Raw genomic sequence first — 16,266 nt, 5'->3', positions numbered from 1 at the left:
CTTGCCAAGATCTTTGATCATTTATCATCATCAAACATGTTTTACTGATATTTTGAACACTATAACATAGCACATTCCTTACAAAAAAAGTATCGCATCAGATCAATGCCAGATCTTCAGTAAAAATATTTGATTAACAAGAGAGGGATTTAAATCAATAGCTGTGTTCCTCGATGTCTTCATCAGAAAAAGGACCACTTGAAATGAACTTTGAACTACTTCGCGTATACTGAAAAAGGTTTCTGTTGAATTACTCAATTTTATTTCTTCAAGTGGTTGCACGAAATACAATCTTGATCCAGATGATTTTATTTTGTGCAACCACCTGTCGTAATATTATTCATTAAATTCAACCACTTTTTTTAGTGTACGCGAAATAGTTCAGTTCCCATTTTTTAATGAACTTGTTCATTCATAGTTCATATTAAAATAAAAAATACTTAAATCATCGTTCCAAAAATGAACTAGTTCATACCATTGGCACATTTGGACAATGCTAGCATCAACCATCAATGAACCAATCAACCATCAAGCAATAAATGGTGATGGACTCACCATAAACCCTCAGATCATAATCTTGCTGTTGCTCTCCTCCAGCATTGACGGCAACACAGGTATACCGGCCCATGTCACTCACCTGTGCACTGGTCAGAGACAGCACCTTGCCACCAGACAAGACCTGAGGGATAGCCACAGTAAGCCGGTGTGTCTGGATGAATATGCTTGAATTCAAGGGTTAATCATAATATTAATAATATTAATCATCATCATGATAATACATTGATTGATTGTCTTTCATCTATTCATACTGTATACCCGTATAGTGCAAAATGTAGGCATTGCATAATGTCATTGTTAATACATTTTTAACCGTACATGCAAAATGCAAATGTTAGGCAACTGAAGGCTACTGCCTACCAATGATGACACCACACATTTTTTTTTCCTGTGTCTATTCAGCAATTTGTGAATTCACTACTTGTTTGTTGTCTGAAGAAAAAAATGACCTGTATGCCATGGGATACACTTGTCACAGGGCTGCCATCTTTAAGCCAGGTGAGACTAGGTAAGGGCACTCCAGTAGCCTCACACTCCAGTCTGCCAGCCTCATTCACGACTACTGTTACCGTGCCACCTTGGCTGGAGATGACTGGAGGCACTGCATAAGAACGTTGGAGAATATGTTTGGATTTAGATTTACTGCTCAAATCCATAACAGCAGTCTGACATTCTTACTGACACAAGCAGTCAAAGGAAAACATCTGTTGTAATTGGCAAAGAAAAAAAGACACTGACCAAACACCTGCAAACTGTGGGATATCTCTGCAACTCCAGCCAAGTTGACTGCTGCACATCTGTATATCGCTGCATCAGACAGCTGAGCTCTTTCAATCGCCAGCACCTGGCCATGTTTCAGCAGAGTCACCCCAGCTGCACTTGTCAGAGGTCGACCGTCTTTGTACCATGTTATCGCTGACACAAAGGAGCTTGTGTGAATATTCGGAGGCAAGCATTTGCATTAAAGATATTGTGCATCAACTTTATTTATTGTATGAAAGAGTGCATTCCTGTAGTATTCATTGTATGCTGAGTGAAAAATGCTAAAACAGAAAATGGTTTAGTGTTACGCAACAGAACCACTCGCATTTCCCAAATGTTTGAGTATAATTCAATTGGAGCTGGAGGCAAAAACAATACTGAGATAGGCAGGATTGGTCAAAAATAGTTTGGCACCTTGATTTCAAGAGCCAAATTATATCCCAAAAGTTTGTAGATGTGAAATATGACATATTATCTTTTCACAGACCCCGGAAGATTTGGAATGTAACATTAGATCCAGAATACAAACACATCCAGAGCTAAGTCTTCAATTATGCTGGAATGTGAGCGCTTATCTGTACAGTGCACGCCACAGTGCATGGAAAGAATGGAAGTGGGAATGAAATCGCCCGTAGGGAGTCATCTGAGATCAATTTTCTTCTGATACATTCATGGAAAGCCAAGGCTACGGCACAGGTCAGTAGACACTGTGCCTTTGAACGAGAGAAGAAGAGAGGAGTGCGTTTGTGAGTCTCACCAGGTAATGGACTGCCTGCGGCCTTGCACTCAAGCTCAATGGAGAAGCCTGACAGGATGGTCTGGTTGATGATCTCCCCAGAGGCTGAGATCATGGGGGGCACTGTGACAAACACACATATGCACAGAGTTAAATATAAGGACAATGTAACAGATGAGTGAAGAGGAATGCATGACTACAAACAGGAGGAAACAAGATGTGGAGGAGTCCACTCTATATGGTTCCGTTACCATGGACACTGAGCCGTATGTTTTTTTGAGCTTCACCCGCAGCATTTGTGGCCAGACAGGTGTATTTGCCAGAATCCTCTTGTCTTGCCCCTGTGACTTTTAGCACTCTGCCTGCTGACTCCAACTAGTGTAGAAAAACACAAGCACGCAGACACACAACAACAAACGTCTAATTACAGTGAAGCTTCACACTTTGTTCGAGATTTTCAGAGAGTGAAAGTCTTCCTCTTGTGTCAACTGTTACAGCATCCTGAAAAATATTCATACTCATTGAACTTGTTCACATTTTGCCACCTTACTAACACAAATATTAATATTTTATTTATTGTTTATTTATTTATTATTTTTTTATTTTCATTTCATTATTTTCATTCTACTTCGCAATTACTGTATGTGCTACTTTTTGTTGGTCTGTACGAAATCTCAACAAAACACACTCCTGTGTCATTGTAAGGACAAAATATGTGAAAAAAACTAAAGGGGTATGAATACGTTTCAAGGCAGTGTTACAATTTGACTTTCGCTCTGCACTTTCAATAAAATAAAAGTAGATCCGTTTTTCTTTAAAAAAAAATGATTATTGTCATACTCAAATAATTAATTAATCAACCTTTAAGTGCTCCTGGGATGTATCAAGAGGTCGGCCATCTTTAAGCCAGGTAATGGTGGGCGCAGGGATGCCACTGGAGATGCACTCCAGATTGATTGCTTTGTGCAGAACAACCGCACGCTCAGCAGTCCCAGTGGAACGAATCAATGGAGGAACTGGAATAGTTCAGAGGGTAGACTCATTGTCTATTTTGTAGAACAGGGGAATAGGCAAAATGGCAATTGGATAAAGCAGGAAAAGAAAGAGAATTGAAATATTCACCCAAAGATTTCCTGCAGCTTGCATTTAGAGTGTACGTGTTTGCATTACAATATGTATACAAAATACTTGCTACACAACTATATATATTTTTTTCTATTTGAAGAAACCATTACCTTGTACAACGACATTGAAGTCCTTCTCGTGGTCTCCTCCTTCATTGGTGGCCACACATTGAAACCGACCTGTGTCAGACACCTGGGCACGGGGGATAATCAGTCGCCATCCTTTGGCTGCAAGTCGCAGCCTCTCGCCGTGTCTGACTAGTTGCCCATCTTTATACCACCTGAGGATGGAGATCATTACAATGACTTTGTTAATTCTGTGTAACATGTAAAAAAAAAAATTCAAGCCATGGTCTTACGTTATGACAGGCGCAGGTGACCCAGTGGCGTGGCAGTCCAGCTCCAGAGGGCTGTTTATTATTACGGTGCTGTCAGTCATCTCATCTCCTCCATCAATTAAAGGCGGCACTATGGGGAATTATTTTTGATACATTTTTCAGGTTGGGATACTCAAGAAGGTACAAATCCACTAGTATTTGGAATGGGCCTTATTTTACATCAGACTGTATCAGTTCCATTTGCAATGCCCCTGCGACGAAGGAGGTGTTAGATTCGCAGGTGGAACCCAAACAGATAATAGATAAAGAGAATGTGCAATACATATGACACACAAAGGTCAAAAAGGTCAAAGGACTTAGAGATCCGAATCTTGATGCAAGGCACTCTAATCATATGGCCAAAAAACAGCCCCATTGTCTATATGAGAGTTGCCTATATGTCTAGAGAAACCATTTGTGCATGTGGTTGGATAGATTCTGTGTCAATTGCATATAATAAACACATTGTATATTATGCCCACCATAGATATGTGTCCACACAGATATTTATGCATACCCAAAACTCTGACGTCATATGTGACTTCTATCTCCCCAGCAATGCTTGTTGCCACACAAACGTAGCGACCTGAGTCCGACACCATGGCTGACAGGATTTCCATTTTCCTCCCTTGGTCAAGGACTCGGACACTGTCTCCATGTTGGACTGGAACTCCGTCCTTCAGCCAGGTAAGGGAAGGGGGAGGGTAGCCACCAGCCTCACACTCTAAGATGAGAGGCTTACTGAGAACCACCTTTCTTTCAGAAGATCCGCTCTGTCCACCTTCTATGGAAGGGGGCACTGCGGATGGAGGATCAATCAGTAGAAAAAGTACAATGAGAGACGGCTCAGGTTATTTGATATTCTATTTCCACTTCAGCATCATCAAACCGGAGCGTAAAATGACTTTAAATTTCACTCTCACATTCATCAAGTGTAAAAATATGGTTGATATAAAATCGAAGTAAGTCAGAATAAAGTATTGATTTCTTACAGTAGACATCAAGCTCAAAGCTCTTTTCAGCCGTCCCGGAGACACTGGTCACCTTGCAGGTGTACTGGCCAACATCTGACGCCTGCACCCGAGGGATCTTCAAGTAGCGACCCTGCTCTATGTACTGAGACTGGCGGCTAGACAGGATGGCCTCTCCTTTTCGGTACCAGGTGATGATGGGGAGTGGTACTCCCCGTGCCTCACACTCAAGCGTGACTCCCGTGTCCAGCAGGGCGGTAACTTCTGTTGTTTGGTTATCGCCTCTGATGGACGGGGGAACTTGGAACAAACAAACAAAAAAATAATAATCACATATCAATGTATAACCTGTCAGTTTCTGCTGGATATTTGTGTCTGACCAAATTCTGCACGATTTATTATGCGCACCTTGATAGGTTAAAATCAATATATCTTCATAAACCCTGAGTGATGAATCCTTCTTTGGAGAAGTGTTGTTGTTTACTTTAAACATATTTTCATATGTCATTTTTAAAGCCATATTAGATGCTGTTGAGACATTTTCCCAATACTTTGTCCTGCCATCTCAGGAAAAGGGTTGTCCAAACAATGGGAATGCCTTACCTCATTTACAATTTTTCAGTCAAACACTCACCATACACATGGAGATTGAAGTCCTTGGACTGTTTGCCAGCTGTATTGATGACACTACATTGATACCTCGCCTGATCTCCCAGACGGGCACTCTTTATTCTTAAAACTTGACCATGGTCGATGACCTCCAGGTTTGGATCCCCAAGAAATACCACCCTAGAAACACGACACAGCATAAGTGAAAGGGAATGATTAAAGGAGGACTTCATTCACTTTGACCATTGTTATATTTTGGGGTACTAACTTTCGGTCCTTGTACCACTGGATTGTGGGAAATGGCACTCCTTTCACCTTGCACTCCAAACTGATCTCCTGTTTGAGAAGTCCAGAAATATCCCGGGGAGAATCGGCCCCTGCAATGGTTGGTGGGACTGTGACACAGAGGACATGGTAAATGAATCATCCATTCCTCCGATTTCCGATTTATGTATTTCTTGTCCGGGAAAGACGCAGCCTATACCCGTTGACTAATATTGAGGGGTACACCTTGGATTCATCACTAATAAATCAAATGGACTGACACCTTGAGAGAGAATTCCAAGCCGCCTACCAAAAACACAGAACCTGAAATACCGTACATGCTTTTTGTGGGAGTAAGTTGGAGTAAGTGGAGAGAGCCAAAAACAGCAAAACTCCACACAGTGCAGGAACACAAAAAAAATGATTTTAAGTAAGATCCCACCCTGGAGCCTCTTGCTTATCAAAACCACCATTTTGCTGCCCAATTAATAACACACACTTTTTCCCCCAAATGATTAATGATTGATCTGTTTTACTCACCGAGTACATGCACAAAGAAGTCTTTTTCTGTGCTGCCAGCAATGTTGATGGCTTTACAGGTGTAGCTGCCTGCATCTGCTGTGGCTGCCTTCAGTAGTTTTAAGGTTTTCCCCTTATCGACAATCTGAATGCTGTGACTAGCCTCTACCTATTAAACAACGTAATGAATTATTAAACATACAACATTAAAAAGTACAAAAGGGCATGCCATTAATTACCTATACTTCTCTCAGTGGAGCCAGTCATTTAAAATGTAATAAAAAAAATAAATAAATAAAAAGTTTGGTTTTAAAAAATTGAACACTGTTGACTTATTAAATTCCTTGCAATATGACGCAAAACTTTTGTCAATAATTTTTTAATTGGCTGAGCGTTTAAGATGCTAGCTTACAAATTCATTGTGGGCTCCCTGTGATGTTCAAATCCTGCCAACTGCAAGCATTTTCCAACTTCAAGAACATTTCAGATCATACACAAAATTAATGGAATGCTCATAAAAGTCTGTTTGGTGATACAACGAAAACCTGAAGGATACAACGAAGAAACTGAAGGCTCAAATATAAAATATGACATAGTTGGGTTTGTACAGGTTGATTTTACTTACAGGAATCCCATCTTTGTACCAGGTGATAACTGGGGTCGGGCTTCCTATTATATCACAGGCCAAATTGGTGGGCTGGTTCTGAACTACAGACAAGTTTCCTGATGCGTCACTGTCACGGAGTGCTGGGGGCACTGGGAAACATTAGATTTGATTGTAACAAAGAACATAATCAGGAGAGGTTTTAGTAGCAGTGAACAAATTAATCGTGTCAGTCACCATTGACTTTAAGCTGATACTTCCTCTCTGTGGACCCGGCATCATTAGCGGCAGCACAGACATACTCCCCGTCGTCCAGCGGTGACAAAGATGCCAGAATCAACAGTGTGCCATCATCCAGAATAGACACACCGGGCTCATTACCAGTCAGCTCCTGGCCATTACGTAACCATCGAATCACTGGCTTGGGAAGGCCTGATTATTTGCAAAAAGCAGAAGTGACAATAATGTACTTCAACTGTTTTTGAAAATAGTGTATGAACCTTCAACATACACAATGATCAGTAAATTGTGAATAAGCATAGGTGGTTACAGTGAAGTACCTTTGGCAGGGCAGGGGAAGGCAATCCGTTGGTTGGCAACTCTCTCCTGTAAGGGACTATTGAATGGGGGCTCCAATATTTCGACCACCGGGGGAACTGAAAATACACACAGGGACAGTTGCACAACATATTTATTATAAGCCGAACGCAGACATCTGCCAGGCCCAAATTGTTTGTATACATGTTTGTCATACGCAAGTCAAGCATGTGTATGTGTGTATGTGCATGTGCATCAGCATTATACAAAAAATGCTATCACGACTGAGTTTCATAAATTTGAGTGAAAAGTCAAAACAAATATCCGGATCTGCCCTTCTCTCCATATGAGCATGCACTTAAATATAAAGTTGCCATTGACACTGAGCCTTGTACATGAGAGGAAAAACCTACTCCAAATACCTCTCAGTATGTAGCACTTAAATTACCACACTACATATATGTTCCGATAAAGCTCTCCACAGAGCGCCTTTAGTTTGAGAAGATAACCTAATGCTGTGAGGGAGCGACCCATATATCATGAAGTATGTGGAAAAACAAAGATGGACCTGACTATATAATTTCCAAACAATAAAGAGACCTGTGGCATTTGTAAGTACAGTTTGAATACAATATTCTCAGATACTTGGAACCAACCTTGTATTAGTAGTTGAACTTCAGCTTCGTCGCTGCCTGCAATGTTGACTGCTGTACAGGTGTAAGTTCCTTCATCGGCCAGCCCCACGGGGCCCAAAGTGAGACTGCCATCAGGTGACATAGGATATGTCTTGCTATCCTTTGTCCAGGAAAGGGTGGGCTTCGGTATACCTTGCACGATACACAGAAGCTCGACAAGATGACCCATCTGGACTTTCATGATCTTGGGACCAGCCTGGATACTAGGGGGCACTGATGGGTAGAGGTCAAGATCAAAACTTTGTTTGTCCCATCTGAACCTGTATGCTGCTTAAAACTGACTGTTTATACAATTTAATAAATAAGCACTGGACAAACCTTTTGGAAAACCTGACAGGAAATTGAAATGTAAAAAATTACATTATATCTAAATTTCAGCCTTAACAGTCTCCACTCTTCAGGGAAGACTTAATTGTTACGGATGACGGTAAATAATAACACCTTCAACTGGATAATGGAATTTTCTCATTATGAGGTGTGTCACAAAACCTTAAAATTAATTCAAATAAATTGGAAACCCAGCACCCAGAAATTAAGATCTGTATGTATCATTGATGATTACCTTTTGACTGAATCACCAATTAACAATGTAAAATTAAATGGTTTATTTACCCGTATTGTGCTGGAATGTGTTAATGCGAACTTACCCAGAACACTCAGTTCAAAGGTTTGAGTTAAGTTGCCAGCAATGTTGGAGGCAATGCATACATAGAGTCCACTGTCTGACATTTTGGTCTCTAAGATTTTCAGTGACCCTGAGGGGAGCTGATTGTGCCTGGAAGGAGCACACAGACATTAAATGCTAGTTCAGTCATTAAATATTAAATACAGTGTAAATATGAATACAAACAGTCCTTATACCCTGTAAAGGCAAACCAATTTTGCATACAGTTACCGTATGTGTTACTTATTGTATGTTGTACTATTTCTCCATATCAGTACTGTATATTGAGCACATGCTTCTGACAAACCTCATTTTATTTCACAATGTAGTTGGATTGCAGTGACAAGTGACTTTATTTTATCTTAACATCAACAGTAGACACAGAGGTATGGGACTCTCCTAAACAAACAAAAAATATACATATTGTATGTGGTCAAAAAAGTGTGTTTTACCTTGGGGAGTAAGGAGAGATGAGCTGTCTCTCCTTGGCCCAGCTAATGGAGGGTGGGGGGACGCTATGTACCTCACAGAGTAAAATTGCATCCTCACCCTCGATTACTGACATCCTTCTTGGGTCAGAGGAGCCCCTAGCACCACCAGCATTGGACCGTGGGCGAACTGGAAGCGCAAATGATGAATAGGATAATGTGTCAGTCAATCAAATAATGCCATTTACTATTGTATTTCATTTAGAATCACATTATGTCTCTTGAACGTGCTGTCCCCAAGGTGTTTTATTTGAAAGTAATCAGTTTACAGCTTTCTTACGACACTGATTACAACGCATTTAAAAAAAATGAATACCGTCTGTCTATTTATTCACTGAAGGATTTTTTTAAATAAGATCGGAGGGGGAAAAATGGGCCTGAATCACAAAATTGGCTCTTGAGCACTTTAAACATGAAATGTTGCATTCATCAATGTAAAAACACTCAACAGATGTACACACAGTGAAATATGTTATGATTGTAACAAAAAAATGCATTTTTGTGATTCTACAGTTATATAACATTATATGTTTTAAAAAGGTAAAACAGTATAGCTGCGTCATTATAAAAATTACCTAATAAATCCCATAATTTATTTTCTCAAGAAACTTTACGAGAACACATTTAATGAAATCATTTCATTGAAATACATATTGTTGACTCATTGTCTGGCACATTTGAGGTCTCCCAAAATGTAAGTAAAGTGATCATTAGTGTGCTGAGGTCCAAAACCTCTCTTTTTGCAAAAACATTACCATAGACAGTAAGTTGAACTTTTCTCGAGGTGTGACCAGCAGCATTGGCAGCTGTGCAGAGGAACTCTCCTGTCTCATTTCCAGAGGGTGAGGCAATGACCAGGCTGCCGTCAGAATCCAAGGAGAAGGCTGGACCACCCAAGTTAACAAGCGACCCACCCTTCAAAACAGATCGCAAAGGGTGATTGGAAGCACACACTGTTCAAATTGTTACAGATAAAATTCATCTTAAAAGAAACTTGGACAAAAAAATATTAGACGTGTCACACAATCAAATGAACCAGAAAACAAAGCTAGTGTGCAATATGTGTAATTATACTGTGTATTGAGTGTGGGACATACAGTAGCAGGGAAGAACATCTTGTGTTCCTTTAACCCAGTTCACTTTTAGGGCAGTCCATTACAATTCAGACGGAATACACACAAAAGCACATGTATGTGTGACGTGGACTGTACAAGCTAGTTCAGACAGCTAGTTTTAATGGTGAAAACACATGGCAAGCAAATATGTGGCCACACACAGAAACGCAAGCTTTTACCCATCATGGAATATTGAACGTCCAGAGTCTATTTACAGTGTAACCTGAATTCCAGGCATGTGACACGAAATAACCCCCGGAATTCCCAACGATGGCGTCCCCAGGTGGCGCGCTCTCCAGCACACCCTCCAAGGACTCCAAAAAGGGTGGGTACTCTGCACTGCTGTTTGGTGCATAGGCACAAACAATAGTCAGGACCCGTCCCCCCACCCTCAGGCGGCGGGAGGCTACCCTCTCGTCCACCGGGGTAAACCCCAATGTACAGGCGCCAAGCCGGGGGGCAATAAGTATGCCCACACCTGCTCGGCGCCTTTTTCCCTGGGCAACTCCAGAGTGGAAGAGTATCCAACCCTTCTTGAGACGACTGGTACCAGAGCTCAAGCTGTGTGTGGAGGTGAACCCGACTATATCTAGTCGGAACTTCTCAGCCTCATACACCAGCTCGGGCTCCTTCCCTGCCAGAGAGGTGACATTCCATTTTCCCAAGAGCTAATTTCTGCTGCCGGGGATCGGACCGCCAATGTCCCTGCCTATAACCGCCGCCCAGCTCGCACAGCACCCGACCCCTTGGGCCCCTCCCACCGGTGGTGAGCCCATGGGAAGGGGGACCCACGTTGCCTTTTCAGGCTGAGGCCGGCCAGGCCCCATGGGTGCAGGCCCGGCCACCAGGCGCTTGCCATCGAGCCCCACCTCCAGGCCTGGCTGCAGAGGGGGGCCCCGGTGACCCGCGTCCGGACAAGGAAAACTGGAGTCCATAAATGTTTTTCATCATAAAGGGTCTTTTGAGAATGGTTATGTGTCTCTACCAGGCCTGTGATTGACTGTGTACCCCACATCTACCCTAAGTTTGTTGGGATAAGTTCTAGGTTCCCATGCCCTTGAGGAGTACAGTATACACAGTGTATATAACAACAGAAAACAATGTTAATAGCATTACAGACCTTAGACCAGGTGATCTTAGGTGTAGGTATCCCACTGGCACGACAGGGCAGAGAGATGGGTGTCCCCTCAATAGTGCTGAACACTTGAGGGCCATGCTGAATGGATGGAATCACTAATAGCAAAAACAAAGTAGGAAAGTCATTGCAATAATTTTGTAGATAAACAATTTTAACATCACTGGGATGTCTTGTATCTCAGAAGTATCTGGAGAATGTATTTCCTTCATTGAAGACGTCCTATTCGTCACTAGATTAATCAACAATAAAAGCTTGCTCATTTGTGAATTCATCACGGACAATAAACTGGATCTTCTCTGTCTCACTGACTACATTTACATGCAGCCAATAAACCTTTTAAAACCTAAATATTGCCAGTATTCGAGTTTTTCAAAGCCATGTAAACGCGCGTGATAACTCAAATTTGCCCTAATTCTGTTTTTTAAAGAGGAAGTCACCGCAAACATATATTTTTCAAGAATATGTTCGATGCTGGCCCACTAGTTGAAACAAAGCAATATAATTAATATGAAATATGAGTTAAGCAGCAAAATCCACCCTTTTGTAGCCATCTCAGGGGGCGGCCATTTTGCCACTTCTGTCAACTGAAAATGACATCACAGTTGCTCACGGCTCAGATAATGACCAATCGCGGCTCACCTGTTTTCTGAAGCTGAGCTTCTGAAGTTGAGCTTCGGAAAAGCTGAGCTTCAGAAAACAGGTTAAGGTTTGTACGTGAGCTACAGGCTGAGCAGGGAGCAGTTACATTTTTACCACGTCATGACAAGTCATTTGTCCTCGGGATACTGCCGTTAATAATCCTTCATGTTTTTTTCACTTCACTGAGTTACTGCCACAGTATGCTGTACCGAAATTAACCAGGAAGCTAGATTATGAGAATTTCCATGCAAGCATGAGAAGAACATGCAAACTACACACAGACATCAAACATGCAAAGACCAGAGCATAGATTTAAACCTAAAACTTCAAAACACTTTTAGGCAATTTAAATAAATATGTGCATCATTGTTTGTTTGTCCGTGGCCGTTTTTGATACACTGTACATTACCGTGGACGTTGACAGTTGTGGTGTGGTTGGTGGCCCCAACAAGGCTCTCAGCCAAGCAGGTGTAGTCACCAGCATCGTCCAGCTGAACTCGCTCGATGTGCAGACTGCCATCCCTCCTTACAGTCACATACTCATCTGAGGTCACCTGAAAAATGGCGGGTTCATAGCACATGCATAGCAAATTTCAAACTTCTGGTTCACTTCTATTCATGGTTTTGTTGTACTTACAAGGCCGTAGTTGTGCAGCCACTGCCTCTCAGGAAGTGGATTGCCAGCCAACAGTAAACAGGGTAAAGTCACCTGCTGGTCTTTGGTCACACTGATCACTGCTGGACTCATTGCAATGACAGGCGGCACTGCAGACAACATTCAAGCTATCATGGATTGCTTAGGTCAAACTCAATTCACCATTAATCATAAAAAAAAGTGCATTTACTGTTCAAGGACTTGTTTTGGGTTTGTTCTGTTAAAGAATTGTGGCCACATTCTGAGACCCCAAAAAATATATGGTAAAAAATACAATTCAAACAGCAATTCAACATGTCTTAATTGACATTTTTTTTTCAAATCCAATTTCATTTGAATCCATCAGCCATTAGGAATACTACAAGCAGTTTGTATTTACAGTGAGAGGAAAAAAAAGAATGATTGGTTGCTGTAAACACAAACCAATATAAACATTATGTGCATTTTCCACATCTGCTAGAAGTATGGAAACTCCACAATTTGTTTCCCTGCAGATGTGGTCATATGCAGTTGCAAGAAAAAGATTTCTGCTTAACTTGCTCACAAGACGTCATCTGAGCTTAATTTTAGTCACAATAATATGTAAACCCAATTTTTCAAACAGCACACACAACAACACAATATATAAACATCATAGCGCAGTTTTGGAAAAATTTGAGTATGTGGAACTTTGGCTTTAATAATTGGTCGAACCTCCTTTAGGAGCAATGAAGCAATGACCTCAACCAAACGTTCCTGTAGTTGCAGATCAGATCAATTGTCAAGAGGAATATTGGACTTTTCTTCTTTATAAAACAGTTTCCGTTTATCTTTTGAGGTCATGCTACAACATCTCAATCAGGCGTGAGGTCAGAACTCTGGCGATGTCCAACTCCAAAAGGGGTATTTTCTTCTGTTGAAGCAATTCAGATGTTACTATACTTTTGTCCTTTGCGTCATTGTCCTGATGGATGAACCAGCTTCAGTTCAGCTTCACTTGGTGGACAGATGTTTTTAAGTTTCCAATCACTGAGAGTTTGTCTTCCCATGGATTGATGAGCATCAAGTCCTTTAGCCATACGTTTGTGATCCTTTCGAACTTGATGAAGTTGATCAATTCTTATTTGTAGGTATTCGGAGAGCCCTTTTGTGTGATTTACATTTGGCAATGCTTTTTGAAAATAGAAAACTCAAAACGGATGTGTTTTCTTTATGGGGCAAGGCATGTTTAACCAACACTGCCAATCTCACATTTCACATTTATTGAACCGTAGGTAGGCTGATTCCTATTGTTGTAATTTAGATGAAGATGAGATCCCATTTTATGACCAATTTATGCAGAAATCTTGGTAGTTTTACATACTTTTTCTTGCAAGAACACACAGCACCACATATAGTTTACATTAATGCAAACACACTTTCTCTATTTGGGGGTTGTATGTGGTCACACTAACAACAATCATGTCATCTGTGTTTTAAAGTTGAGATATACAAAAGGGTGTTGAAAGAAGACTGAGATGATTCCTTGGCAATACACACATACATGAATACACACGCATTGTGGTCACTAATTCCTCAGATTGACTACAATGTCCTTCCATTATTGTCGGAAAGAAACTGCGGTACTCAGGCTTCCCTTTGCCTGTGTTTGCGTGTACATGTGTGCTTGTGTCATTGGATCAATGTTGACAGTAGTGAATTCAAATATGTAATATACCGTATATGCCATTGATGTGGGTCTGTACTTTTTGACCTTTGGCCTGCATATAAGGGTGTTTTTGCAGCAGAGGAACAGTCAAACGGAAACTGTTTTTTAACAAGGTACATGTGTTCCAAGTACTAATGAAGTAGCATGTGTCAATGCTCAAAGCGACACATAAGGAATAATTCTGGCACTGATTTTGTAAGTGTTCATTTTCGGTTTTATGAATTGTACTTCACAAAAAAGATCTGTGAACTTGAATAAACTGTGAATGAATAAAATAAAACCAAGTTACAATACCAGCATACCGGTATTTGATTGTAAATGTTGTTCTTACCCAGTCCTGTCACAGTGATGCTTGCTTGGGTTTGGATCTTGCCAAAATGGTTGTAAGCCTCACAGACATATTCTGTCTCATCCTCAACCCACAGGTCTGACATGGGAAAGAAACGGTCAGGTGTAAACCCAAATAATGTAGTTCACGTACGTAAATGTGGAACTCACTGGTGATATGAAGACCTTCCTTGTCGTGAGTAATGATGCTATGTCGGTGGTGCTTATTGAAAAGGGGCAAACCGTCCACTCTCCTCCAGGTGACTTGCGGATCTGGATAGCCTTGGGCTTGGCATGCCAGAGTCACATTGGAACCTATGTCCACCGCAATGTTTAATGGCTCTTGGGTGAACTTTGGCACATCTGCAATGAAGGTGAAGAAGGCAGGAGTCATCATTTTCATCTGTGTGTACTATGTGCTGCATGCAACCAAGCTGCCCATTAAGTAAGGATTGTGCACTGACATATCAAAGAGCTGCCCCAGTCACTGTCAGTTACATACAATGTTGCCCTCATTTTCTTATTTGTATGTGCAAAAATATTTAAGTATAGCTTTTATCTGGCTATAAAACCTTATACCACACAGCTAATTAAAAAATAAACTAGTCATATTGTGCCCTTGATCTGACCAAATGTCGTATTCACTACCAGGAGAAAAAGACCATTATGCACCGTTTCATACGAGTACGTTTCCCTATCTGTCAAACATCCCACTCATTGCCAGCCAACCAACACGATTTCCTCTGCCTGTCCGAACACAAACCAAGACTTATAACAACACTTCTCCATTGTGCAAAACACGTGCCTACCCCAGTCAGTTACATTAACATGCTATCTGGTCAAGATTTTCATTAACCTGACAAATTCTTTCCCCAAATTATAGGATGACTTATCTCAGACAGTCTCTAAAGTGAATCATCTGGGTTAGACCAAACCTATGTCTTCACAGTGACCATGAAGTAAAAAATAAAAATAAATGAATAATATAAAATAATAAATTATACACACATATATATATATATACATATATATACATATACATATATATACATATACATATATATACATATATATACATATATATACATATATATATATATATATACACATATATACACACAAATATATATACATATATATATATATATATATATACATACACACACATATATACATATATATATATATATATACATATGTGCTTTTATTTTGAAAGGTGTGCTTTTATTTTATGTGCAAAAGCTAGGTCACATGCAAGAGTTATGACTTCTGTCTGCAGTGTTGCCAATTTAGCGACACTCTCACTTTTCCGACCCCTCTAGCAACTATTTACCAAAATAGGAGAATAGCAGAAATGACAAAAGCAGTCCTTATGTTAGCAACATTCTTATTTCATGCACGGTGGAGGGAAGAGGGCCAGAAGGATTTGGCCTGATAATATTGTATGTAAATCAGTTTCATAGTGTGTATTGGGTGACCCATAAGTCACCGTATCGTACATTACTATCAATAATATTATACTTTACTTCCCACTTATTTACAAAGTATATACTTGGAAGTCCTGACCAGGAACGGCTAGTGTACGGTAAGATGGCAGTTCCATGAAATTAATGTTCGAATTTTTAAGGTGTAAAGTTGTCATTTTAATGACCCTTGAAATTTTTTTTTTAATTTGTATAGTCTAGCTATTAGAATATATAGACACTGCATTTGATTGAAACAAGACAATATGCTTTTTTCTAAATAAATTAAAAAATATATCAAACAAAGTTAAGGGTGAACATGTTGGCTTGGCCC

General features: G+C 40.5%; 1 protein-coding gene across 5 annotated transcripts in view; it reads right to left on the bottom strand.

Annotated features, from left to right (window-relative positions):
- hmcn1 (hemicentin 1) overlaps window positions 1-16,266 on the bottom strand; it is a 99,559-nt gene that overhangs the window by 36,973 nt on the left and 46,320 nt on the right. For all 5 annotated transcript variants that reach the window (XM_086046267.1, XM_086046264.1, XM_086046266.1 and 2 more), the window contains 25 exons: window positions 14,641-14,832; window positions 14,474-14,569; window positions 12,438-12,565; window positions 12,210-12,354; window positions 11,144-11,256; window positions 9,664-9,823; window positions 8,873-9,038; window positions 8,404-8,531; window positions 7,718-7,969; window positions 7,085-7,180; window positions 6,762-6,956; window positions 6,546-6,676; window positions 5,942-6,089; window positions 5,406-5,532; window positions 5,163-5,317; window positions 4,550-4,828; window positions 4,075-4,356; window positions 3,540-3,648; window positions 3,292-3,461; window positions 2,918-3,072; window positions 2,308-2,431; window positions 2,078-2,179; window positions 1,297-1,473; window positions 1,008-1,159; window positions 556-679 (listed from right to left, as the gene is read on the bottom strand). In XM_086046267.1, coding sequence (XP_085902393.1) covers window positions 556-679; window positions 1,008-1,159; window positions 1,297-1,473; window positions 2,078-2,179; window positions 2,308-2,431; window positions 2,918-3,072; window positions 3,292-3,461; window positions 3,540-3,648; window positions 4,075-4,356; window positions 4,550-4,828; window positions 5,163-5,317; window positions 5,406-5,532; window positions 5,942-6,089; window positions 6,546-6,676; window positions 6,762-6,956; window positions 7,085-7,180; window positions 7,718-7,969; window positions 8,404-8,531; window positions 8,873-9,038; window positions 9,664-9,823; window positions 11,144-11,256; window positions 12,210-12,354; window positions 12,438-12,565; window positions 14,474-14,569; window positions 14,641-14,832 — 3,906 coding nt within the window. The remainder of the gene's footprint in view (window positions 1-555; window positions 680-1,007; window positions 1,160-1,296; window positions 1,474-2,077; window positions 2,180-2,307; window positions 2,432-2,917; window positions 3,073-3,291; window positions 3,462-3,539; window positions 3,649-4,074; window positions 4,357-4,549; window positions 4,829-5,162; window positions 5,318-5,405; window positions 5,533-5,941; window positions 6,090-6,545; window positions 6,677-6,761; window positions 6,957-7,084; window positions 7,181-7,717; window positions 7,970-8,403; window positions 8,532-8,872; window positions 9,039-9,663; window positions 9,824-11,143; window positions 11,257-12,209; window positions 12,355-12,437; window positions 12,566-14,473; window positions 14,570-14,640; window positions 14,833-16,266) is intronic.

Source organism: Filicampus tigris, chromosome 12 (assembly GCF_054856515.1).
Source record: "Filicampus tigris isolate MCC_2025a chromosome 12, RoL_Ftig_1.0, whole genome shotgun sequence".
Taxonomy (NCBI): Eukaryota; Metazoa; Chordata; class Actinopteri; order Syngnathiformes; family Syngnathidae; genus Filicampus; species Filicampus tigris.
This window is presented reverse-complemented; position numbering and strand designations above follow the sequence as displayed.